The following is a 27839-nucleotide window of genomic DNA, read 5'->3' on the forward strand; positions in this document are numbered from 1 at the left end:
AAATTCTCAGTGGGTTAATCAGTTAATTCTCATCTGAAAGTTAAACACACTGAAGTACAAAGCCAGGGCAAATACAGTATGTAATGTACCACCGCGCAGACCCAGCCAGACACACATTCTCTCTTCTGCCTCTCTCCTCCTCCCTCCCTCTTCCATTCTCCCTCCCCTCTGCCTCAATTAAGAAGTTCACTCCAATTTTGCCTGGGCTGTAATTTATTTCTCAAGCTAAGTCCTTTTGTTGTTGGTTTTTCAACAAAACACATAGCAATTTTGTTCTTGCCCATTCAAGTAAGAAAAAGTTGCAGTTCAAAATAATGAAAACAATTTCACTTTTGTTATTAATCTTTTGTTTTAATCATAGTACTTGATAAACAGCTGAACAGGATCCTAGTTTAACAGAAGGATAAACAAGAACACTGATGACAATTTGTTACAACTGCCTTAATGTACCTTTTGCTTAATGAACATCTGAATATGCAATAAAGTATTTTTGGAGGACACCCCAAAAGAAAACAACTTGCTGGTTGAGCAACAGAAACAACTTCCTTTTTGCTATTATGTTGAAATCAAAGTCATTTATATATAAAAATAAATGTTATGTTCTAACAAGAACATTTTAGACAATTACATCTGTGCTTAACAAAAAAATATTGGTCACTCAAGACTAGAATAATTAATATTTTAAAGGTTTTTAGATTATCAGAATGTATGGATACAACTCAACACAAACTGTAGCTGAAGGGAAACAGGACTGAAAATATCAATTTGTCCATCCGGAATAAAAATGCGACTAAATTAACTAATTAAATATTTAAAATACTACCATGGAATGTGACAGTAGATATGGTCCATACCTACTATATCAGAGGGAAGGAAAGTTTAACATGTAATAATTCGTACCTTACACATTTAGTTAAATATAAACATTTGTTATTTATACATAAAGTCGCTTCCAAAAAACTATTAATAAGTGATTTAGTTGCACTTAAAATCAGTTTCATTTCTCATTTGCCGAGTATTAACTTTTCTTAATCTTAAATCAACTGTCACTAGTGCACTTTTAGTTAAGATTTCCCCTCAGGTAAGTTTTAATCCTTTTTAAAAGAGCCCCCTCACCTAAACCGTGAATGTACAAAGTGGCAAAAGTTAATCCCTTTTAGTATAATCGTAGTTTATATACTCATTTTATAGCCAGTAATAAGAATAGGCTTTCCTTCGCAAAATCTCCTTCACGACTCGCAACGCACGCCACGCACTCCAAGGAAATAGTTAGGCATGGCTAGCACTTGTAAAATGCCAAGGTCTGACAAGTCTTGTCGCTTCCTCCACATCAAGCATCTCTTACATGAAAGAAGATTCCCTTCAGCTTGCCAAAGAGCTTCCACAAATCCAAGTTAGATGCTTCCTGGGAACAAAGATTCTTTTTTTTTTTCAGCTCTGCTTGGCACCAGACTGATTCATCCCGCAGCTTTATGCTTTCCTCCACAGCACCCACACACCTCACCGCAGTGATGGCATGCTCTCAAGGGGAGGTAGCAGCACATACATGGCGCGATGAACGAGAGTGCCACCAGCGCTAACCAGCGCAGGCAGAACTTGTCATCGCTAGTGTCACACGAGCAAGGATCAGAGAAATCTCCTTCAGAGTCTGACATGCAGTGATACAGCATGCTCTCCGCGCAAAGCATGCAACTAACTTGGTAGATACATCTTTTAATAGGATCTGGTGCATCTTGACATTTTCCTCTGCCGTTATCTTCGTGATTAAACCTCTCCTGGCAGTATATACAGCGGGAACGCTCACCATCCTCTTTTCTTCTTTTCGAGTTTTTAAATTTTGATGAGGAAGGCTGAGTTTTAAATACCACAGAACTCTTTGAGTCTTTCAGGGAATTCAACTTAGTTCCATCCCCACATGGGTATAAATAGTCAGATTTTTTACTGTCTGATTTAGAAAATGGTATATTTGAGTCTGCGTCATCCCTCTCCAGGTCGTTCTTCCACATGTCGGGATGCCTGTAGTCTGCATAACGACGTATCAAAATGTCACGAGGGTTTATTCTAACTATTTCATCTTCATCCTGAAAACTAACGTGTCTGATTGACTTCAGTGGGACCTGAAATGAGAAAGCAAGAGAAGTTTACTATAGCAAAGTCCCAAATTTATGTACATCTACAAGTAAAACTTAGGATTAGAAAGTTAAAAGCCAGGATTTTTTATTTTGCTCCTTGAAGACAAAAATTTCAGCTCATTTTCTGACTAGTACAATTTACAGGCTTCCTCGCAATAACGAGCCTTTTGCATACGAGTAGGACCATAAGCTTCAGCGTTCTTTCCTGACTTTTAGGATCTCATAGAAGCTTTGGATATTTCAGTATCTGCATAAAACTTGATACTGTTCTTTGACTTATACTCGGTATTCAGGTTTTCTTATCTTTCAGTGGCAACTAAGTCCACAGATCTATTACACCTTACATCAGTTTCCTGATTTCACACCAGTGATGATCCACGGCTTTAGGATTAACTCCCCAATACATGCGCTTTGAGTTACTCAAGTCATCTGGGAGAAACTGTCCTTTATTCCTGCTCTAAGTCTTCCAATGCCCTCTGCTTTTGCAACAACAGTATTGAATACTTGTTACTTATTCTCAAAGCTGTATTCTAAACAAGGATTTGCTATATGAGGAGTAATATTCAGTAGCATGATCAATCAATAACAGTGGCTTTTAAATGCATCTCCCCTTAGCTAATATAAAGTACTTAAAGTTTAGGACATCAGCAGGCAAACACCCCAGTACTTTGTAAATTTTCAACTTGTCATGACCTGACCATAATTCAAGGCCTTTTACCTCAAAAGGCAAATAAAGACGGAACATGCTAAACACATACAAAACAAACAGCAGAGAGATAAGATAGAGTTTTCGCTTATTCTGCCTTATAATGAAAGGGCACAGGGGCACGTAAAAGTTGTTGAAGGTGGCAAATTTGAATCGTCTGAATTGAAATACTGCAGACTTTGGATCTATGCGCAAGATAGCGGACTATCACTAAATGTTACCGATTACAAGTGACTTTCAAGAAAAGTTGCAAATTATGACAGGATAAAAACATAGCATGTGTATGGAAGGAGCTCCTGAAAATGGCAGATAGTGCAGCAAAAAAGCAGAAGTTTCTGTATGTCCCAGTATTCCTGCCTTACAGGCAGACAATTATTTCCTACACTGTAGGGCTACTATAATTTGGGCCAGAATATAGGTGAGCTTTAAGTCAAAGTCCGTCTTTTTCTCCTGTCAAGTGCACAGCCTGCAAACCACCTCACAGGAAAATTAGAGGGGAAAATAAAAAAAAAAAAATCAAAAAAAAAAATCACTCCAAACCAACTAACCATACAAGTTCTTCCAGAACTACTTGGGTATGCATCAGTATTCCTGCTTTGAGAGCATTTACCTTATTAGTACTGATCAAATTAATGCCAATTAATGTGTCACCATGCAATAGTCTAGGACAACAGTTGAACTACACGTTGCTAATCTGTTGTAATATGGAACAACAAGCTGGTGAAGATGATGTTTTAAGTAAACTCACTTCTGTATCACTTTGTGTGCGCCTGTGCTCCTACTACACTGAAGTCTGCATGCCCTGGTTTTGGGGTAGGAGGCAGAGGAGGGAAGAGGGAAGGCAGCTGGGAAAGAGGAAGGAATAGCTTCTTAAAATATGCCAGCTTCTGATTATGTAAGAATATCTATAGCCTGCTCTAACCATCACTTCCCTGCCTGATAATCCTTATGTGATATATTTTAGGTACAGAACTGTAATTAGAGCTGCTGTGCCCTGGGAGTTTCAACTGGAGTATGCTAAAAAAAATAGTTGGATTTTTTTTTTTCCCTTGGCTCCAAGCCACATAGTTGGACTTCCATGAGGTCTCGAGGATACAGGGTGAAGAAAGGTTATATCCTATTCAGCCAACATCACTGCTCCTCCATACCTCCCCAGGCTCTGTTGCAAGCAGTTAGGCCTCCCCTTTGCTTAGAAAAGCAGATTGCTTCTCAACTCTGTGCTAAAGAACCTATTGTTTTAGCATCAGTAACTAGCTAAAGCCAATTGGATTTTTTGACCAGTTAACAGCATAAATTTGAGGGAAAAAACATCAAAAATGACATTACAATTCTGTATGTTACAGGCATGAAGGATCCCCACCCCACTGTCCACAGAACATTACGCACGCATTTAAGACATTAAGCAAAACCCATCGTTTAAAAGAAAAAAGCCACACCAAACCTCAAACCAGAAAAACTCATCCTCAACCTCCCGTTCCCCAGACAGTGAATAAGTCATTAAAGATCACTACAAATACTAATAACTGTAAAATCTGACCTCTCCTCAGTCTTTGAAGGCTTTTCATTTGATTGACAGAATGCACCACATACACAGAACTCATTTCTTTTTTCCAAGTCCTCAGCCAGACACCTACTAAAATGCTTAAGGTCTAACACGTTACAAACGAGGCAGCGTTACATTCTTTATGCAATTGATATTAAGAATTTTTTTAAGAAAAAAATGGGGAAATGCTGGAAAAGTATATTTATAAAGCGCTTACATAGTGAGTGTTTGATTGGACCTATATGAAAGCTTGAGGCACATGAAACCTTAAGAACACTACACAATCCAGACTCAGGTGTAATTATGAACATAATCAGCCAGCTCGAACTTAAGCAGGCAATTTTTGTGGACGTCACTGAACTCAGTAGCACTGCACCTTACTTGACGGGGTGCCCCTTAAACCATGGCACTGACACTTGCCCTGTGGTAGTTTGACCCTGGCCAGTGGCCAGGTGCCCCCACACGCCCTCTGTGACCCCCCTTCTCTGCTAGACAGGGGCAGAATATATAACCAAAGGCCCATGGTTTGAGCTAAGGACAGGGATCACTTGCATCTACTGTCCTGGGCAAAACAGACTCAATTTGGGGGAAGTTAGTTAAATTTATTAAAGAATAAATCAGAGAGGATAGTGAGATAAAAACACATCTTGAAAAAAACCCAACAAACCACCTTCTCCCCATCCCTCCCTTCTTCCTGGGATTAACATCAATCTCAGTTTATCCACCTCCTTCCCCTGAGTGGCACAGGGGAACACGGAATGGGGCTGCGGTTAAATATGTTTTCACAGAGGTGTTCCTATCCTATCAGTACTGATGGGCTCAGCCTTGGCCAGCAGCAGGTCCGTTTTTGGAGCCGGCTGGCATTGGCTCTGTCAGACTTAGGGCAAACTTCTTACAGCTGCTTGCAGCAGCCACCCCTACAGCCCCTCCCCCATCAAAATCTGGTCAGGCAAACCTAATACACCAATGCTGTAGCCTTCACTGTCTCCCCTCAGACAGATACATCTGACTTTGCTTAGCTTGTAGCACCACAACACGAGGACTCCAGCAGCTGGAGATACCATTGCAAACTACTGAATTTAAGTTAAACATGAATCAGTGTGTCAGAGGCAGAAGAGCTGAGGGACTTGTTCAAACTTATTTATACTTATTTACACAGTTCCATCAGTTCCAAGCCCCAAGACATGAAAAGTCCCAGGGAAATACATAAGAATTAAGGTATGTATGTATATGGTCAATCTTCAGTGATTATCTGACTGTACCCAATTTTATGGAGAGATAGCTTTCTTATCCTTAACAGCTCATTTTACAGCTCAGTCTCACCTCTAATTATGAAGACATTCGAGGTCTGCCAGTACTACCAACCTGGCGAGGTCTTTACCAATACAAATGTGCTTTTCTTTCAGCAGATTAATGATTAACATTAAAGATGTTAATTGAAACAAAAAAAAAATTTGAAACAAAACAGGCATTTACCTCAAGATCTGCTGTGCCACACGGCCACATGCATGGAGTTCAGCAGAGACTGTGAGGTGTGTGCCCATACTGAATGGGAGATTTTGTTGACTTGCCTATATTCTAAATGTGTGCATCACAGGCCCATGCAAAAAGCATGGAGTGTTGGGTGCAGGTAGTGCTACAATATGATTAAGAATATTTTTAAAAGTATCTACTTAAATTCCATGCAATTTCCCATACCTTCAGTCTTCAAGAAGTGAATTTTAGCATTGTCATTCCTATTTAATTTCTATCAGGCAGGCACTATCCAGTATACCACAGCTTAAACTCTAATTTTCTCAGTAGCCAATTCTATCTATGTTCTTAAAACATACAGGTATTCTAGGCTACCATACTTTTCTTTACAACTCAATGAAGACTAAGCACATACATCACTGGTTACTGCAGATGTTAAGTGTTAGCTGCAATAACTTAATCACCCATCTATTCTATTCGGAGAAACTTTTCTTTGCAAGTAAATGGGAAGAGCAAAAAATATGTAACACTTGATGAATGGAACAAATAAAAATATGAGGTGACTTACACAAAGAGATAATTGCAGAGTATGAATGATTAAAAAACACAATTTCAAGCTCTTTAGTCATCCAGATAACACTGCTTCTTTTGCTCAGTAAAGTAGCTAGGAAGCAGCTGATACACAACTTTAATACAATCCTATCTTTCTTCGCAAGAATGACCTAGGGTATTAAACAGATTTATTTCAAGGAGCAAAAATATTTCCTACTGACATGTTCCCAACTACTTGAACTGGCATTCTGTTTTGACTTCTGTTATTAAAGCTTATTCTAAAAAGCTTCCCTTGTGTTTGCTTCTATGCATAAAATCTTCTAATTATTATCCAACTCACTATTAAGTCTATTCCTACAGTTTACAAAACCTGTCAGTTCTTTATGGCTTAGAAAAAACCCCAAAATTTATACTGTTAAAGGAAAAGCTGTAACACTGCCTCTCCATTTGAATGTTGAATAAATATGACCTCTTTTAAAAAATGCCTGTACATCAGCATTCCTCACATTAGTGTTTTTTTTTGTTTTATGTCTATTTTACCAATACCTTAATATTTTTCATGCACAACTGATATAGTGGTTTCCTTTCTGTACCAAAATAGAACATTCTAGTTTAAACAGGCAGTTATAAAGCATAAGCAATGTTTCACTAAAAATATTTAGCGAAAGTGTCCCACTGTGCAATGGGTCCAAGACATCCATTTTAAAGATACTTTTCAATATTTCTCATCAAAACAATATTAATGTACCCATATCCGGTATTGAGCTCATGGTCAATTAGGATTTTCTGAATAATTTTTAACAAATTTTCAAAGCTGCAGATACAGAAGTCTGTAATACTGAAATCTGACTTCAAAGGAAGTGATTTATTCATGTAGTCTGCTGTACTACAACCACAGGTAAATACCTTCACAAAGTTTTACCTCTGCCATAAAAATGCTGCAATATTTCAGCTGCCAAGCTTATATTGATCATTTCAAGAAGGTGAGTCTATAGTATTACATACAGACACTTAGAATGAAGGTGCTTTCTTGTCAGAAACTACACGCTGTGCCACTAATGCCACAAACAAAGTAAGAACTGCTTTTGTTGGTAGTCTTACCTGGTTAGGTTGGCTAGGAAAACAAGCTCTCCTGGTGCTGAAATCCTCAAATGCTGAAGGCCTTAAATTTGCACCGTTGTAAGGTTCACTCGTTACTACAGTTTCGTGCTGGAAAAGGTGATCTTTCATTAATGAACCCGATGTATTTTCTTGAGTTGTCTGGAATACATAAGAACACCCTTGAAGTGATTTTGCATTTATACAGAAACACCAAACTCACCAAGTTCATACATAAATGCATTAATAATCTACATAATGTATTGCAGACATCTATAAACACAAGTATTTTTAAAACAACATTTTCAACGTACTTATAAGTAGGCAAGTATTTTCTCTAATGCAAGTCAGCCTTAGGAAATAAGAGTTTCTCCTCTACAGAGTGTACACAATTGGGCATCAGAGATAGGTACCTTCGTAACCCAGTTGCCAAATTGGGACTGATGCATTTCTTTAAGGAAGGAGAGATTAGTCAGTTCTCCAAGATTATGCTTCTTCTAACTACTCACCAGGCTACCAGTGTTTACAAATACACAGTTGGAAGAAAAATTCTCTGAGACTAATAAAGCACAAGCTAGTCAGACCTTCTAAAAAAATTAAAAGCAAGTTCAGCTGGAAAGGAACAGAAAGCCAGTTTTAACATATACTGGCTCAATTAAAATGTTTAATTACAGTAAGTGTGTATTAAACAACCATGCGTGTCTTTTTGAAATTAAGGTTATATATATCAGGCAATTTGATACAAAAAAATGATACCATGTGGCAACATATAATGAGATATCTGCAGGACGTGTGCCACTCAGAATAAAGAAGAGTATGTTTGGGTGGAATGTTGGCTTGTGAGAGGATCCAGTTTCCACGAAGAACAGAAAAACAAACAGTTCTCATTCTTGAAGCTTAACTGACTGGGATATACTTAGGATACAGTACAGCATATTGATATAAATCCTACTGGGCTGCCAAAAAATGTAGTGTAGTTTTGTTTGTATTGAAAGACGCTGTAAAGTTAACTTGCTGTCATCATCTGATAGCACAGAGAAAATTCTGGCATCACCCAATTTCTGGATAAAAGAATGTTCCAGCTTTATTATAAGGATTTGTATGTTATCAAGAAAACATTAAGGGAGAAACAGTAAAAACACTGCAGAAAACTACTGAGGAAGACATAAAGTAGAAGTTTTGACAGGTTAAGTACTAACACTGAATCATTCGTTTTCATTTATCAAAATACTTAAGGAACTTATTCTGGGATTACATTAGTACCTCACGTACATAAAAGCCTAATGTATCAAGTTTTAAGACATGTAGATAAAGTGAAAGCAATCATCTTCAGGAGAAAGAAATTCCCCACATCACTAAGAATTTATGTAGTAATGAGAAGCACTGAGTGGAAAAACATTAAAATTGGTAATTAATTAATGATCAGCTTTCATTAATACTAGAGAGCATACATCCTGTGAAAGACAACAGCTCAATCAGGTTAAAGTTTGACTGAAAAATTCTGAAGACCCTTTTCAGAAGTACTCTTTTCAGATCCTCGAGCATGACAATATCACTATGTAATCGACCCTGCTGCTGTAAAAATTAAGTTTTCTGGTCAAACACTGTTGGGAAAGGACTACAAAAGAAATGCTGAGGCAATTGGCAAGAGTTAGATTTCATGGACATACGCTTCCTTTAAGAGCAAAAAGCATCAAATATTAGTGCAATATCAAACATCTTCCTAGCAGGAGGCACTCCTGCAAGTACATTGCCCAATGACATGAAAAGCTTCCAAAACACTGGTTCAAACCACGGGAGAGCTGCATTCAGAATGAGGAAGAGATGCCTACAACTATTTTTGGTTTGAGTAATGTTACAAATGCTTACAAGCAGTAACTATTTAAGCCAGAATACACTTAACAGCTAAAAGCCATTTTGCAGAAACCACAGTGATAAGCACTACCAAATCCCCTTTTCCCCTCAGCTATTACTAATTTGAGTGGTCTAGAGAGAAGGATGAGAGCTGCAAAAACTACCTTTCCTTCCTTCCCAGGGAAAAAACAAATACTACCCACAAGCCAGTCTTTATCCCCGGGTGACATGTGCAACAGCCTGCATTATTTTCTGCCCCTGCAGGTGATTCACACCTTTTTTTTTTTTTACTATTATTCAAAAATAATCTATCTATACTGTAGAGCAAAAAGGACATCTGCACATGCTCGTGCAGACAGACACACGCTCCCCCCTAGCAGTGAAGAAGGGCTCCATCTAATGAAGGACACAGGCGCTGATCATCGATCACAGGGCTAACCCGCAGTGCCAGACACTCCTGTAGGAAACACAAACCTCGATCTTCAATCAAGCCTTTGTGTCCTACATGTAGCAATTATAATGGAACGCTTTTTATAAAATTCCAACACAGACACCACAATTCAAGCTAATTGACTTCCAGGACAAGTTTGGGGGTGGCAGGAGGCAGAGGAAAGGCATCTGACCTTTGTAAGGCAAGAACTCTTGAGACAGCTGGTGGGAAGGCACAACACTCAGCCTTCCAACCTAGACTCTACAGGTAAGCAGATGCAGCCCAGCTTCTGCTATTTATGCAAAATGCAAAACGATCAGGCCAGTTATGATGTTATTTAGCCTACAACTATTCAATATGTAGAACTGCAGAAATGCCAGATGAATACCCCAAACCCTGATTTTTTAATTAAACTCATAGTCTAGATGCGGCCAAACCAGGCTTATTAGTATCAGAAAGGCTTTCTTTGGACAACACTTCCTGCTCCAATGTGACTTTTTACGACAAGGCCATAAACACCTGAAAAATCCACATTTATAATGGAAACACCGACAACCTGAAGGGAGAAGCTCTCGAAACAAAGATGCTCTTGTATTGAAAATGCATTTAAATAAAAAGCAAGCATGTAAAGTTTTCCATAAGAACTAAGTTTGGTATATTAAATATACAGATTATTACACACACACACACAGATGAACACATTCCCCTTTTCTACTGTCCAAAGCAATTACACCGCCCACATTCAATATCCTCTAACCATAGTCTGCAAAGTACAGTACTGGCACAGGTTATTCAGTATCATCTGTAAAGTAACCTACGCCAGTTTTTAATGCACAACGGAAATCTGGTTTGCTCCCAGCTGCTGGTATAATAATTACTGTCCTATGGTTGCTAAGAGATACCCTGAATTTTTTTTCCAAGACTACTAAAACATTTCTGTGCGCGCAGGCAAAAGGATGCTGGGTAAAGCAATAAAATGACTCCAGCTGTAGCTCTCCAGCAGAATTCAAAGCCAGATGACAGCTGTAGAGAAAATGAAAACCAGACTGAGCTTCTCCTCTTCTTCAAATTTTCTCTCCTTACTTCTCCCAGTTTGCCAGAGTCAAGTCTGGGAGAGAATTCAACATTGTTCTGCAAACATTGTTAAAAATGTTCTGCTCTAAGTAAGTTTAATGATGACACAGAAGGATGGATGAGAGACCACATTTCCGTTGCATCCCAGTTCTTGTATTTACTTCCCATGAGGCCTGAAAATCTGCTGTCTGATGCTAACAACACAAGAAGCACTTAAATGTTTTTTCCTTAATTTTTTAAACTGTGAATAAAACATACAGATTTCAAAATCATTTGAGTAACTTCCTTCTGCTTTAGATACTTCCAAGACTGATGGAGCAACAATTTTCATACTTGGCAGAGAAACTCTGTAATATAAGAGGTATGCATTTCTGACATGGACTGAAATATTACCTATATCACTCTGAATGTTTTGTACAGTTTGAACTAAAAAAATACGGTATCTGACATGCCTCCTTCTTCCAAGGCTGTTCTAACCAAATATATACAGTTTCTTCCAAGGAAGAAATGAATAAATTAAAACACAAAGTATAACTCTGAGGAAATAAGAGAGAGATGTGGAGATATAAAGAGGCTGTTAAGAAATACTGGCATGGATCTAGTATGTATTTCCTCCTCTTTTTGAATACTACTCCACAATAAAGCTCAATAAACTCAAATAATTTCAGCACAATATATTATTAGATTGTAAATGGATACTATAAATTTGTATTACTTTTAGTTCTAGTAGCAACTCCCAGCCAGTTTATTAAGCCCACTAAATTCTGCCAGTCTTTACTGTTTCATCATGTAGCATTTTCTCCTCCACAAAAGCAATGCAGTGCAAAGGCTAAATTATTTCACATTTCCTTACAAGTCATAAGGTCAAGTTATTTTTGTTCCAGACAAAATAAACTGACTGGTCACTAACTAGTGCATTTACAAAGGGGTTACTAAGTAGTGTATTTAAAAAGAGGCACATGAAATACTTATATCCTCCTTGCTTGCACCAAACCCACTTACGATTCACGTAAGTTGCAGGCCTTTTCCCTTTCACATTAACAAAATGCCCAATGTACCTATTTCTGAAAGAACAAGCCAATTTTTTTTTTCCTGCTTATAATTTATCAGTCTACAGTCTTCTTCGGCCAGTAGTAAGAAATTCAAAAGCCAAGTGCTCCATTTCTTACTACTTCAAAACTGTTAAAATGTGTTGGGAGCTTATAAATAACACCAGTATGGCTGAATCAACAAAACCTGAAAGAAATTAAGACTCAACTGCTCTATTTTTTCAGTTCTCAGAAGGAAGACTTACACATTTCAGTATCCAAAACCCACATAAAAATACTGCTAAATGCATGAGCTCTAGATCTCATTTAGTTAGATTTACTTCTAAGGAGAAAAAAATAAAAATCTGGTTTTTTACATTTTTTTGGCTAAGCTTGATAAGTTTTAGAGCAAGCAGTTTATATTTGGTAGAGTGAAAGAATCTGAGCCAACCTTTGAACAAACAAGCAAACTGACTTAAACAAGCTGCTGTCTACTGCAATCAAAATGCCTGGTTTTATACCAAAAAATCCAATCCTTCTCCCAAAACAAATTCCCAGTGTATATTTCCATAAACATTCATTCCTAGGATCCATTATAGAGTCAGATAGCTCTGCATTAACTCATTTGAGTATTTCTGTTTGAAATTAATCTAGTAAGACTAAAGCTTATTTAATGATACAATTTGCATGTAATATGTTCATTAAAAAACTGATAGTAATTGTAATGATTTAAGCAAAGTTTACAAGCAAATATTAACACCCTTAAATGATTTTTTTAATACTAAGATTTTAACATTATTTGTGAACAACGAAACATTTAAAGAAGCTGTATCTTCTTAAAATGACAAATTTGTTCTTCAGTACAAATTTCTTTCCCTGCAAGATTTTATTTAAAGAATGCAAAAAAATAAATAAAATCTAGTCATGTAAGATACTATCCAGCAAGCAAAATGCTAGCTCAGAAAGCACAAGCCAGGACTTAAATTTTTGGATTTGCACTTAAGAGTTGCACATACAAGCTCAGGACAACCCCGGTTTCTGCTTGCTCCATCTGTAAAACGTGATAATACACACTACAAGTAGGCACTGAGGTTTAACCACTGACTGGATCAGAAAGCTGTGCGTTTTGATCTTATTTGAATCATTTTATTCGCTCTCTGTAGCACCAGATATAACCAGCCAGTAAAATAACTTAGAAAGCACGTTCGTTTTTTTCATCACTAGTCATCTTCATTCTGGAAAGTCCATGTTAATGAAATTTATGTGCAAACTACATACTGTATTCCAAAAATGCACTGAATGTAGGATTCCTGCTAAAGATGACTAGAACAGCACAGGCAAAACACCTTCACAGCAGGTGATGTAACTGATAAAGATCTATTAAAATTAATATTTTCAAATGTACCTTGATGACATCCTGGGGATTTTACCTACCACACTAACAAGGAAAGAAATGAAAGCAAAGAACACTGATATACACGATAGTTACTACAGGGTACAGACAAACATGTAAGTGTATTAACAAACATGCTATGAAAAAAAGGTGTGAAATAGCACTTTTCTCTTTTTGATACTCTGCTTTTTCACAAACAACCTACGACTACTTAATATTTTTAATTAAGAAGAGAAGCTCCACTGCTTGATCTCTTGTACTTCACTCCTTAGAGATTACAAATTAAAATTCTGGAAGATTGTTCTGATGAAACAACAAACATCTCACTGCCCTCATACCCAAGCGTCAACTTGCTCTTTAACATTCTATCCACCCTATAAAATATCCCTCCATAGATATACTCCCAAAATATACTCAGAAATACTATTAGACACTTGGGAAACCAGCTTACAGAAGAAACAGGAAAAGAAATAAATCATTAGGTCTTTTAAACTGTAGTGGGGTGGGAAGAACAGGAGACAAGTCAATACATTATGTATTTGAACAGTCTTTAAACAAAATGGTCTTAATCTTTCAAGTCAAAAAAGCCCCAGGGTCTCAAGTTTCACTTACAACAGTATCAACCTTGGAAGGGGGAAGGAATTAATCATCTGGAGGTGAATGGACACCAATTGGCATTTCCAAGATATTCCTAAAGACTAGACCTGCTGTCTCTGAGATGCTGTAAGCCTTTCTGCGCTGGCATTTGTAACCCTGCAATTACGGCTTCGTTACTGATACATAATCCAAGAATCATAGAATAGTTTGGGTTGGAAGGAACCTTTAAAGGCCATCTAGTCCAACCTCCCTGCAACGAGTGGGGACAACTTCAACTAGATCAGGTTGCTCAGAGCCAGGTCCAACCCAACCTTGAATGTTTGCAGCGATGGAACTTCTCCCATCTCTCTGGGCAACCCGTTCCAGCATGTTACCACCCTCATTGTAAAAAACTTCTTCCTTACCTCTAGTCTAAAGCTCCCCGTCCTGGTTTAAAACAATCACCCCTTATCCCATTAGGCCCTGCTAAAAAGATTGTCTGTGTCTTTCTTACAGGCCCCCTTTAAGTATTGAAAGGCCACACACACACAAAAAAAATCTGATTTAGATGAAGCATTGCTGAATCAGGTGAGGTCAGCCTTCCCTGTTTTTCTTCTCCCACCCCCCCGACTTCTGATACTGTCATCCATAGGCAACTCTAGTTGCATTTATTTTCCTTTAGTATGCAGAGATGTGGTGTGAGAGACCGGCTAGCTTTTTTTGCCTCTAGAAAACAGGTGACTCTTGCCATCTATCCACAGCACAAACCCACAATTTAGTGATGTGCTTTATGGTGAAGTCATGAACTATATTTTCCTGTCTGAAATGTAATAGATAACTCTAGCAGCAGCTTGCATCAAACAGGACTGTTTGTACCTTAAGTTATATATATGAGTGTTTTAAAATACATTTTTTTTAATATATATACATATAAAGTAAATCTGTATAATCTATTTTCACATCTAAATACATCTGTATTTACATATATATAGAAGATGATGTAAATACACTTTTCTCCACTGTCCCAACTACAAACTTCGTAAATATAAAGAATCACATATATTTACGTCAATTTTAGCATCCTTATGTAGAAATGAAATAACTAGGCAACGTAATCACGAGGTAATTAGTTTCCTCTAATCTCATTAGGCTTGTAGAAATTACTCAATTATTAATCCTTGCAACAAAGCACATTTAAACGAGTCTTTTAAAAGCTGATTAAGGATTGCATTAACTTTGGCACACATTTCCTCCACGCTGTCAAAATCTCATTCCTATTTTAAATCCAAAATATCTTATATTTATGGAAATTTTACTTTAAAGTGCCTTAAAATAAAGCACTGCAAATAAAGAACAACAGGTGGTTGCACAGCCAACACTTAAACAAAGAGACATTTCTTCTACCATAAAATGGAAAGAAATCAGGAGGCTCGTCTGCATTGCCACTGCATTGCAGTAGCCTTTGTAAATACTTGACGCTGGGTCTGCTATCGTAATTTGATTCTTACGCCTATCTTCAAAGTAGGCTGTTAATTTTCTTGATTTTGTGTTGTAGAGGTTCTATGCTGCATCTATCGACACTGATAAAAAACTTAATATTGCATAAACAGCAAAACTCCTTCCCTCAAGAAACCACTTAGGAATACTATCAGTTTTCTCAATGGGCAGTAAGACTCATGAGTCAACTTGTTTCTATATCGGCTTCGTATTAATTTAAGTATCTGAACTCTGAAAGCTTAACATGTATGTGACCTAAAACCAAGACTTACCCTGAAACTGTAAACAGGGAGGAAGATATTACAAGCACATACAGACATGAGTAGGTTTTCACTCCATTATATTACAGCTATTTACTCTATATATGTATCCATAATATTTGTTTATATTGGCTTGTTAATTACATGGGATTCTTGGATATTACCAGTCAGTGCTACACATCAGTGTTACAGTACTTGATGTGGCATTTGTGTAAAGCATTATAAACATGAAGCACAGCAGGAGATAAGTTTTTACCTCTTATGCCATTATGACCTACAGAAATTGAGCGGCGTAAATGAAGGTCAATACAAATTTGAATCTCAACAGGCGACTCCTTTATCTTCAGTGTGTTTTTTTAAAAACTATCTGAACTTCTCTGGTTTGGACGAGATTCTTTTAACTGCTACTTCAGCATCTTTTCAACTCTAACTATACAATATAGTAAATCTTCTGGAAAACTGTTCTGGAACACATTTCATTAAACCAAAATTTGCTTTTGCTCTTACTTTGCTTATTCTTATTACTGAAGACAAAAATTGTTCAATGGATTTCTTAAAAAAAAAAAATCACTGCACAATTAATAAAAAAGAATTAAATACTCACTTGAAAGCAGTCTTCTGCCACTTCAACATCATTTTGGGAGGGTGGATAACCTACAGGAAAAGTAAACAAAGAACAAAAAACCAAACAGGACATGGTTATTTTGCTTGTATTTAGCTTACTGCTTCCAGCTGTCCACATCATCCTTCAATATCCAGTTATGATGATACAAATATGCTTGTTTACTTTTTTAACCAGTAGACCACAGTATTTCAAGTTGATTTTAATAAGCGCCATTCATTTCTACATTCTCTATTTTATACACCGAGTATTCCTAGTCACACTCCTCTCGTTCACATGTATCTTGCAAAGGCATTTTCAAAGAGCCATTAGAAGTCAGAAGCAAGGGAGTATATTCTTGTTAATGTAACATTTTGAAAATTAAAGGTAGATACATTTAGTTGTCATGAATGCACGCTGTGCTATAAACAGTATAAATCAGAAATTGTTAACTGAGAGACCTTAAGAAAGAAGAGGATTCGTATGTTCTCTCATTATTTCTCTTGCAGGGATATGGATAGTATCAGAACAATTCAAAACTGGTCATTCTAATATATCAAAAAGCATTTTCCTTCAGAAACATGTTTTTCCTCTTACTAATACAATAGCGCACATTAAATCCTGAAACTTACAGCACAGAATGTTTTTTAAATTTCTCCCTTTGAGTTACTTTTTACAAGCTTGAAAGAGACATTCTTTCCATTCAATAGACACATGTTCTCTTCCCTCCCTCCAGCAATACATTTATCACGTTTTCAGCTCCGAATCAAGGCTTGATGGTCTTCTTCAGCTTGCTCACTAGTTTCTGTGAGGTCAGTGAAGCTCTGGAACCTGTTAGCCATATTACTATTAGAGTAAATTCTTCTACCATCTCATATACACCCGTTCTCAGAACTACTCTGTCAGTTGTTAGTAAACACAAAACTATTATTTGAAAGTATGTGCAGACAAAAAGAGAACTTGAGAGGTCTCAAAATATTCTATTTCATAGCTTATCCTCTGAGAACACAGAAGCTGGAACAAGCTTCTGAGAGGATAAGACAGTAAAACACTCTAGCTTCCTCCATTTCTCCATCTCTGACAAAAAGAGGCAAAGCTTTATTATGAAGGGATATTTTGGGGAATTACCTTATTAGCAACTGTGAAACAATTCAGGACACTTGGATGAATGGCACTTTAGAAATGCCAGAAATACTACTAAAGAACTGTTAAAAATCTGAATATGCTATAGATCAATCCACATCCTTAAACACTGTCAGCACGTTATACAAAGTGCTTTGACATATTTACCAAATGCTCAACACCTCACCCCCTGCCAACCCATTCACACGAAATACGTACCTTGAGAAATATCCTCTACTGCTCTCCGAATACCTCGGTCAAACGCTCTTGCATCAGCAGGACTCTGAAACGTGAGGCCAAACTTTTTGTCATCAATCTTCCAGTGGTAAAAAGTAGGAGTAACTTTGTTGTAAACGAGGTCCTTCTTTAATGTGCATTCCAAGACCACCTTCCAAGAAGACAGGAGGAAAAGATATCACCAACTAACATAGCAAATTTGAGAACAAAACGTAGTCTTTGTGAACATACATCATAACAGGAGACAGAAGTCTCTGTTTAAATTTCTCCATGTTACAAGGATGTAATTTTAACTTTGTTTCCATTATGGCCAAATTATTCACTAACAGTTGCTGATAGGTGGGATAGGTTAAGGATGCTACTTCTATACCAAGTGCATTTTCCCATTCTCAGAAGTATCTCAAACTGGCAGCGAGCACTTGTGTCAGGACAGGCTTGCTAGATTAGCAAATTAAACAGGCCACACCCTGAAAAAACATTACTCTGCTGATGTACTTATTCTATCAAACTGGACTAACTTTATGCTGCTTTCAGGCTGTACCAGTTTTTTCCCAGAAAGGCTACTAAATGAGAGAAAATAACATAGAATTGTTATAAAAACTGACATTAATCAAAACCAAAATCTTTTTCAAGGCATTACTGCATGTACCTAGACACAAATACATTTATGGCTCATGTTCAACTATACTGAAAACAGTAATTAGGAATCATTAAAAGAATTATTTGGCTACAAAACCATTACAGGTATACATACACATTTAGTTACAAAGCAAAGTCTCAGCCTTCACATCATTTCCCCACTTTAAAGTGGCTGGGTTTTAAGCCACATCATAACACTGAATGTTTCTTGACTAAAGCAATCCAAGGTGAACACGAAAGTACGTAGGCACATGCACTGAACTGCTCCTGTAGCGTTACATAGAATAAAATGCATGGCCAAACAACCTGTATCTCTGCATTACTACTGGATTCTGAAAACCTAGACTGAGAGGTGAATGAGGAATTTTAATACTCTAGCATTTTGACATTGATGTATTTTCAGAATTTACATATGCAGCTTTTTTAGAGAAAAGGACAAAATTTCTTCCAGGATGTGGAAAACTGAGGTTAATTATAAACATGACTGAGAAAAAAAAGTACAAATTAAAAAATAAAATATCTGTCTGTACTTATTCTTACATACCTTTTTGTTCTTCCTTTCCTTGTCTAATTTTTACATAGGCAAATAGGGGTTTTTCTCTTGCTCTTCATTATTTATTCCCCCTACCCTACGCCCCACCACTAATCATCTCCTCCCGAGTCTTACTGTCTTTCAGCTCTGTGTCTAGAAGGATGACATTCTTTCTGCATATATAAACTCTTACAGCATTAAATTAATTTTTCCTACTGCACTCTGAATTCCCTAAACGGCCAACAATATATAGGTACAAATTCCTACAAGAAAGAAAAAGAAGGAATCTATTTGCTGTAGATGTGCAGGAAACAGTGCTAGAGCACATACACACAAAAAAGCATCATTCTAGTTCTAGAGCATATTAAATGATTGTTCTTTGTTCCTTTTGAAGATTTGAAACTTGCTTCTTCCTAAAAAGAGGAAGTAAAAATGAAGATTTGTCACATCACTGCATTTTCGAGGTCTGTGAGCAGTTTGGGTGAGATCTTTACTATATTAAACACCAACTACTTTCACACTGTATTTTGTGTGCAATTTCACCAAAAATATCAACAAAAAATACCACAAGACTCATTTTACAGCATCTCAATGAACACTTGCTTCCAAAAGAGTTAATCCAGATTACTTTACACTCAAAATTCACACCTGGATGACAAATATTTTTGAAAGATAGTACCACTGGAGATAAACTACTGGATTAAAACTTAACTGAGTAGAAGCTATGATTTTCAAAAGACCTCCAAAGCAATCCAGAAAACCACCAAACTAACCCCTCAACCCAAAAGTCAACACTGCTACTACCCACTCCCCCTCTCCAACCCTCACAAAATTTTTATAACACAAGCAATCACCAACAAAGCAAGCAAGCACCCTATCCAAAGCCATAACTGTTTCCAGCTTGATTTAAGGAAACAACAAATTTGACAGGATGACACCGATTTTTTCAATCCAAAGCTGTATGAAAACAGACCAGTTAACACGGTAGATAAGTGGTTAAGGGCACTGAAATAGGAAAAATTAGTTGCATCAAAATTGTGTTATCTGACATAAGAATTCACGTAGGAGAGAGCTGATGCCTGCCCTGCCCCAGAGAAAACTCCAAACTGTAGGTCTAAACTGGCAGCAGGACACAAATCTATAAACACTCAGCCCTCAATAATTTTTGTTGCATCCAGAAATACTAAACTCCAAACCAAACAAAAAACATACCAGCCATCCCCTAAAATTCTCCACACTTTATAGGAACAAAGTATTTTTTCCCTGTTAAATATAACACCATCAAAAGTTTCTTTACGCTGAAGCATGCACACTGTCTTTAGGGCTGGGGAGAAAGTACCCCAACAGCAAAGAAATGAAAGCCAGGCTTTTAGTAACACATATCTTTTGTCGAGTCTTCAAAAATCCAAAACTCCAGTTATTTTTTTACTGTACTTCGCCATGGTTTGGAACTCTCCACATCACATGCAAAGATGATATCATGCTTTCCCACATGGTTACCAAAAAATCTCCCTGCCTGAACCTTGTCAGGTAGACCCTCCTTAAGAACTCCAGGAATAAACACAGAAACACGTGAAACTGTAGATTAAATTACTATGGTTTAATAAAATTGATTTTTTAAATAAACACAGGTTACTGTTCTGAAGGTTTTTTCATTTGGAAACAACATAAGACTTCCAGGCCAATATGAAGCAGCCACCTTAGCACATCATGGGAAATGCTGCTGTTACCAGATTCAAGACAGAAGAGCTCCAGACGCACACAAACAACATCTAAATTCTCAGAGCATAAATAGGGCTTTATACTAGCATTTATTAAAAAAAAATAATTCAAACATTTAATATCTAGATGTCATTAAGTGCAACACTAAGTTCATAGCTACTCAAAAAATGCTTGCTACATATTTCTCTTCTCACCTCTACTAGCTACATTCTGTAAAGACACTAGAAACCACTTGGCTTTTGTAGATAGCTGCACCTCCGAAGACAGAAAATTTTAAATTTCAACACTTCAAACCCAAATATTTTTAAACAGAAATGAGTACTAGATGTATTAGCATCATTATCTAGAGTTTGTTTCAGAAACAAATAAAAAAAATCCCTTTCTTCCTCCTTCAGTAAAATCTTGCATGGAAAAGGACTGGAGAAGAAAACAGAACAGAGAAATCTAATAGACTGTTCATTCAAGAATGGAAAACTCACCAAAGCCTAAAAACCTGTAAGCTTGAGCCTAATGTATGTTTAACGCTGGTGCTATTAAGATAGACGAGAGCCACTGTAAACACAGTAAAAGAGAGCAGCAAACCTGACCAGGTTGGGAGGGAGTGCAATTGTTCCAACCAGACTGGCCGGAGCCAGATCTATGGAGGTGACTATAATAAAGGAGGAAATGTGTAATTACGTCCAAGTCTTCACGAAATACCCTTACATTCCAATGTGGATCTAAACAACCTGAGCAAACTAATAGGGAGCATTCCCTCTTCCCTAAATGAATGCAATGGTGCCTCCAGTTTGATTTTCTCGTCAGACAACTAGGATGCTTTTTATGAACCTCATAATACGTTTTAAACAGCTGAGTACTGCACAAAAATTTTGGAAGTTCTACACATAGGCTGAAACTGGTTCATGAAAGGGCTGATAGCAACCTAACTCTCAGGTATATTGACACAGTGAGAAACACCTCGTGGCCACAACAAGGAACTTCATTATTCTGATGTTCAGAACCAGAGTATTTAGTTTATACAGCTGATCTACAGACAGATCTGTATTTCTAATTAAACACCCGCTATCCTTTAGAATATACGGAGATACCTGGGACAATGGAATGAAACTGAAATATAGTGTCAGAAATAGTACTTGGAGAAGCAGCAACTAAGGCTAATTTACAAGAAACAGTAAGAGACAGAAGATGTCTCATTCTTTTTCAATATAATCACTTAAGAGGAATCTGGATGGATACCTCCATCAAATACTTCACCCATGGATTTCTAGCCTCTTTGGAATGAATTCCACCTTTCTACTGACACACAGGTTCACCAGTAATACTGGCATTGTGATTCCCATATATCTTAAGTAAAAGTCATAGAACTGAATTCTATTTGCTCTCTGACCTGAGGTATTTCAAACCCCGTGCATCCCTGTGTTCCAGAAAAGTGCTCCAAGCTCCACACCAGATGTTTTCCAGAATAAGGGAATTTCTGCACCTTTTCTGCAATCTTAGCCAGTTGACAAAAGAAAGATTTACTGGACAGAGGAACTAAAAATTATAAATACATTTTAACAGTGTGTAATGTGACTTGAGGGGGCAGGGAATAAAACTCCATTTCTAAGGACTACTTCCTTTTTTAATCCGCAGAAGTATTTTCAGAAATGGCTGTGTGCGTACCTTGCAAAAAGTCAAGTGAACTGGAAATCGTGGTCCACCTGACAGAGCTGAAATGACTCCTAGACACTACAACAGATTAAACACTTCTGGAGATACATGTGCTCACAAAGTCTGAGTAACTGAAATGTCAAAATTATTTAGGAAGCTTTTTTAAAAACAATATTGGTACTTTCTCTTTGCAAATACAATAGCAGAGCAACTAACAGTGTCTGACTAACTTCAAAGATTAGACAGATTTACACACTGAGGCCATTCTTAAGTGAGATGAGAACAGGATCAGGGAATCATATCATAGAAACATTTAGGCTGGAAAGACCTTTAAGATCAAATCCAACTGTCAACCAGAACTGGCAAGCCCACCACTAAATCATGTCCCTAGGAACCATATCTACATGTCTTTTAAATACCTCCAGGGATGGTGACTCCACCACTTCCCTGGGCAGCCTGTTCCAGTACCTGACAACTCTTTCAGTGAAGAAATATTTCTTGATGTCCAATCCAAACCTCCCTTGGAACAACTTGAAGCCATTAGAGTGCAGGAAGAGCAGATTTAGTATAGCTTACTCAAAATCAGAATATGATGAAAATATTTAGACCCTACTCAACAGCAAACACAATGAACCCCTAACAAATTCCACTTTTACTTTATTTTTAAAGGAAAAAAATTAGCATTTTATGTCACTGAAGTAATCTTCAACAGTCCTTTTCAGGGTTGCCTCTCTGAGAACACAGCCTTCTCCACTCTTTCAGCTGGAACAGACAATTACATTTCCACTTCTTAGTGTTTTTTTTTCTTGGCCTCTGTATTATGAAATATACTCTTTCAGCTGGAACAGACAATTATATTTCCACTTCTTAGTGTTGTTTTTTCTTGGCCTCTGTATTATGAAATATACTAGTTGCCTGTCAATTCTATTTGGACTAAAAACCCAATCATTTGGCTTCAGTAAGGAAAAGGTAAAAAATGGTGCTTTAACAGTAAATCCACAGGAATATCCTACGAACATTAACTATATGGAAAGCATAAGGACCAGAACAGTTTTAGAATCAGTGCTCAGGTCCCTGTCCAACAGAATTTCTCTTCCAGTCCCTGGCACAGTACTTCCAAAAGCGTCAGGACCTACTGATGCCCTTGCACATCTCTGTGTAGGATCTTGTTGCTCTCAGACCAACAGGGCTCTTGTTGCATACTGTGCAACTCTGTTGTTAATTCATTACACATTAGCTGTTGCTTATAAGTGCATTATCTGAAGCCTGAGGAAATACGTGCACACAGAGCTTCCTTCTACTCCGTTATCAAAGCATCAATGGTTTTACAGTATTCTTTCCCACAGGCTACTTCTGTATGTTAGTTCGCTGACCTTTATTTAATATACACTGGACAAATCTTCTTCCTAGCTGCATTTCGTCCTTCTTTTTTCCTGTGTTTTTTAGGGGCTGACTTCCAGCGGCAACTTCCTAAAACTGCAGTAAAATCAAAACTTGCCCTGACAGACTAGTAGGGTCACATTTGGGGGCAGAAGGGTGGGGACAGACAGACACAGGAAGAGACAGACATGCACAGACAAACAAAGGGGAAAAAAACCCAAAACCAAACCAAATGAAAATGAACTGTTCAGGACAATAAAGGTTTGGAAAACATTCATATTAATGTGAGCTCAATTTTGGACAGGAAGAGGAGTAGAGACCTTCTACCAGAAGGGGAAATGAAACAAGGCTTGGCCAGAGTAAGCAGGAGAGAGCGCGCAAACGGGATCAGGATGCTGATGGCTGCGACATTTTCTTATGCATGTGGGAGAAACATTAAACCAGCCTTCGGTTCTGAGCATTTTATTATCCTCAGATTCCAAAGGCAAGCTGTGAATGTCGAAAGTTTTAAGAATTAAGAGAAAATTGTCAAGTATTTCTAAACGCAATTAAGCCCCTCAAAAACAGCCTCAATAAGGCTAAAAAAAGTTCTAAAGGGAACTACTGCAAAGTGAGGAAGAAACTGCAGGTGCACATAGCTGTGCAGGAACACAGGGTACTCTGCTAATAGCACTACGCCTCGCTGAAACCACTGAGTCAGCAGAATTTCTATTTATATGCTCTCTTCCTACAACAGTCACAGTCAAGGCAGAAAACTCAGCAGTCCTGCCTCAAGGGAGAAACTGGTAGGCTTGAGAAAGAATCAGCAGTACGGTATAAGAAGCAATTCTACCTTTTAAGCTTACATAGAAGTAATGAATTATTGGCAGAAAAGAATAAGTTCTTGATAAGTCATTAAGATGGAGATTTTGTGCTTTTCCCACTTATCTTTGCTTCCACAGTAGGAGACCCCTCTCTTCAGAAATCGACTGGGGACACAAGTAACCAAGCAAGCCTTAGTAAACCAATTTTGCCTTCCAGAGGTCTGCATGTAGAAACGGCTGAGATCCCACACTGGTATTGCTTTCATGGTGCTCATTTTTGTGATGCTATTTAAGACAAATTTATTACTGGTATATTATTTAATGTAGCTGATAAATGAACACTGCCTATGTCTTCAATCAAATCAGATCAATTCTTGGACCTGTCAGCTTCATGCTTTCTTCCAATCCAAAAGTTGTTTTCATGTAAAATGGCTACTTTTTATCATAGCCAAATTCCACAACTAACTGAATTGTTACTCAGGAATTCCTTCAGACTTTGTGTCTTTTGTGTCTCAAGCTATCTTATTGTCCAACACTTTAATTAAAACACAGTATCTTCAGTGTCTAAACAGGTTAACAAGATTTAGCTTTAACCCTCCCTGGGCTGTAAAAAGCCCTGAACAGCAAAATATTTCCCAAAATGGATGGCAATCTGCTATTAAACAAAAAAAAAGTTTTAAAGTTTCTAAAAGTTCAACATGCTTAATTCCAGAAATGCATGGTGTTACTCCTAAAATAAGTAATTAGCTATTAGGGTGTATAATCATTGGTATGCATAAAAAATCAGCAATAATATTGGACAGAAACTATAAATTTACTCTCTAGTCTACGAGCAACAATAAGCAAACACCTCTTCTTAGGTTCTATGTAGTTTTAACAGGAACATTAAATGGATGTAAATCGTTACCGTTTTATCCCTGAGTCGTTCTCCATGGATAAGAAAATCAGCACAGCTATTCTCTTCCTGGGGAATGACTTTGAAGACTGTGACACAGCTCAGTCCACCCCCTCCAAGTGGTAACCATCCACCACTTGAGTCATCCCGGGTCATCACCACAGCTCGCACTCGTGCATAACTATTACTGGAAGAGATGCAAAAGAAGAAATTAGTTTTCCATAAACGCAAACCAGCTAAGTCTAGTTAAAAGACAAAACAAAACAACAAACCCACAACCAAGATCACGGTAATTAACACTACTGAGGTTCAGTCCTTTCATAACAGTCACCTAGAAGAAACGAGTATAAGAAGCCTCTCTAAAAAACGCTCCTCTGTACTTCTATGCCTTCATTAGGACTTCTTGGACCTTACACACAATTCCTTGTAAAGAATATAGTTCCTCAGTGTCAGAACTGATATTCTTCTAAAAACTTAACAATCAGTGATCTAGCCAGAGAGGGCCAGGGATGGGAAGAGAATAAGAATCAACTCCCGATTTATTTTAGACTAATCATGAAGCCAGTCAGCCACCATGAAATTGCACAGAAAAGAGAACAAGAAAGCAGAAAGAGGTCAGGCCTTCTGCCACTGAAATCTAAACAAGAACAAACTTCTAGCCAGAAACCCCGTTTCCCTTCGTCCCTCCCTCCTCCCCATGCACATAACCCGTCCTTTGCAAGGGCAGGTCAGGACACACACGCTGCGGGGTTCAACAACAGAACCAGTTACAGCTACTTAAAACCTAATATTTGCAGTGTCTACTAGCTGGTTCTCTCCTGTCTTCACAGTGTGTGGAAAATTACTTGCATTTTACAATTTAACAGCTCTTGCTATCATTTAGTAATTTTCTAAAATAAACAAATGGTTATCACTTCATTACTTAAAAGCCCAATTCCTTTTTCAGAGTCTCAGAAAAAGAGGTTTTGGTCATCTCTCTCTCAGCTTTTGTTCATTTTCTTCTGAATTAAACGACAGTTTTGGTTACGAATTTGCTGCTACATCAGTTGAATGTATGTAACAGCTGCATGAATGTAATAGCCCATGAATGAACAGTCCAAAACTTTGAAAGAAATAACCTTCATGGTACCCTTCACAACATATTTCTGATGGAGGGTTTAAGTACTCATGGCAGTTAGCATTAGCAATTTAAGATTTAAGGACTGAACAGGAAATATTAGAAGAGGACAAAGTTGCTCCTTCTGTACAAAACTGTTTGTGATATAACCATTCACCAAACTGTTGTATTTTAAAACATTCGCTGCTTTCTTCCCCTTGCTCCAAACATCCCAAAATAACTGAAGGTAGGCTTTTTTGCGTAATTAATATATTACGCTCTCACACACACATATGATTCACACATATGATTCACTTATATATATATATATATATAAGAATTTTGCTGCAAGCAACTAAAGCCTAAATGCATAACAGTTTGGAAAATGGGAAATAAAACAAGACTATCCAATTTTAGCTTATAGGCAAGCGAATTTGTTTATAGATACTGTTTGCCCCCTCCAAGCAAAAAACAGCCTCCTCCGCCCCCTAAACCTCAGAGTTAAAATGACAGTTCAGTCAATGTTTCTCACCATTTCTGTACCATCTTTTAGTAACTTCTCCCACACAGCAGACAAATATAATCAAGAAAAAGCCAATCCTTCATTGTATGCATCTATCAGTTCTAATATCTGCCAATAAACATGGCTGTCTCCTGATGCTCAGTAATATTACTGGAAGTTAAATCACTCATCAGTCTCTATCACCATATTCCACTCAGAGGGGAGTTCAGATTGCAGGTGTCCACCTCAGACACAGGTGGTCTTTTGTCTCGTCTCTCTCAGGTGAAGAGCCTTTTCTGACAGAAACTGAGGACACTGGGACTTTCCTCTGGAACAGTAAGAGATAGGATGCACCAATCAGTTAAACCTACACACTCTCTGCTATTCTCTATTCAAGTGAATCACAAATTCAGCTTTAAAGTGATTTGTTCTATGAATTTGGTAGTAAATTTGAGTATTAAAGTGTTTTTTACTATGCCAAAAAACTGCTGCAATTCAGTTAAGCATCATTCAAAGACATCACAGAACTTCACTTCAGCTGCATGAGGAAACATGAACTACAACATATTTTTTATTTTTTTTTTACTTTTAAATGAAAATTTAAACTGCATGTTCATTTTCTTTTCAAGAATTGGTAGAGGAAACAAGGATGAGGGATATATATTGTACCTCAGTGGCTTAGTTACTTCCACCTGCCAACTTTTCTGCCTGTGTTGGGTTTTTTCCCCCTCTTCTCTATAGCAAAGTGCCCAGTTTGGCTTAGTTAACAATCTTATGGTTTGCTTCCGTATTTCCTGAACTGTTTTAACAATATCTCTCCTTTCAAACATTTTAGAAACTACAGTCAAATAAACTGCATTAGTGCAAGAGCCAAAATAAAATTCCCAAAGAGGTAATATTTAATAACTCCTTAAATTGAAACAAAACAGTTTTCTAGGCAACCACCTGTAAATTACGAAGACGAACTTGTTACTGTACTTGCAACAATGCCAAAGGCCATGAAAAGACTACTTAGTTCTGCATTTTTGTTGTTCCTGGTGGTTG

At 37.4% G+C, this 27839-nt stretch overlaps 1 protein-coding gene across 2 annotated transcripts; it reads right to left on the reverse strand.

Annotated features, from left to right (window-relative positions):
- Nucleotides 1–330: 330 nt before the first annotated feature.
- On the reverse strand, nt 331–26986 carry SPRED1 (sprouty-related, EVH1 domain containing 1). 2 transcript variants are annotated; one of them, XM_009869190.1, is made up of 6 exons: nt 25308–25384; nt 25210–25266; nt 17559–17727; nt 16221–16270; nt 7508–7666; nt 331–2117 (listed from the first exon to the last, which is right to left on the reverse strand). In XM_009869190.1, exons 1-6 carry the CDS (start codon nt 25341–25343, stop codon nt 1458–1460), a joined length of 1131 nt encoding a protein of 376 aa, XP_009867492.1. In that variant the 5' UTR covers nt 25344–25384; the 3' UTR covers nt 331–1457. The 2 variants fall into 2 exon arrangements, with proteins under 2 accessions (XP_009867492.1, XP_009867491.1); XM_009869189.1 differs by adding an exon at nt 26955–26986 and having other exon boundaries at nt 337–2117; nt 25210–25384.
- Nucleotides 26987–27839: the final 853 nt, after the last annotated feature.

Source organism: Apaloderma vittatum, unplaced genomic scaffold, assembly GCF_000703405.1.
Source record: "Apaloderma vittatum isolate BGI_N311 unplaced genomic scaffold, ASM70340v1 scaffold12485, whole genome shotgun sequence".
Classification (NCBI taxonomy): domain Eukaryota; kingdom Metazoa; phylum Chordata; class Aves; order Trogoniformes; family Trogonidae; genus Apaloderma; species Apaloderma vittatum.

Coding starts and splice junctions, on each gene's coding strand:
- SPRED1 (XM_009869189.1), bottom strand. CDS start 26,986: ATGAGTGATTTAACTTCCAGTAATATTACTGA. Junction 16,271..17,558: donor AGTAGAGGATATTTCTCAAG/GTACGTATTTCG, acceptor CTTTTCCTGTAG/GTTATCCACCCTCCCAAAAT. Junction 7,667..16,220: donor TGGCAGAAGACTGCTTTCAA/GTGAGTATTTAA, acceptor TATGTATTCCAG/ACAACTCAAGAAAATACATC.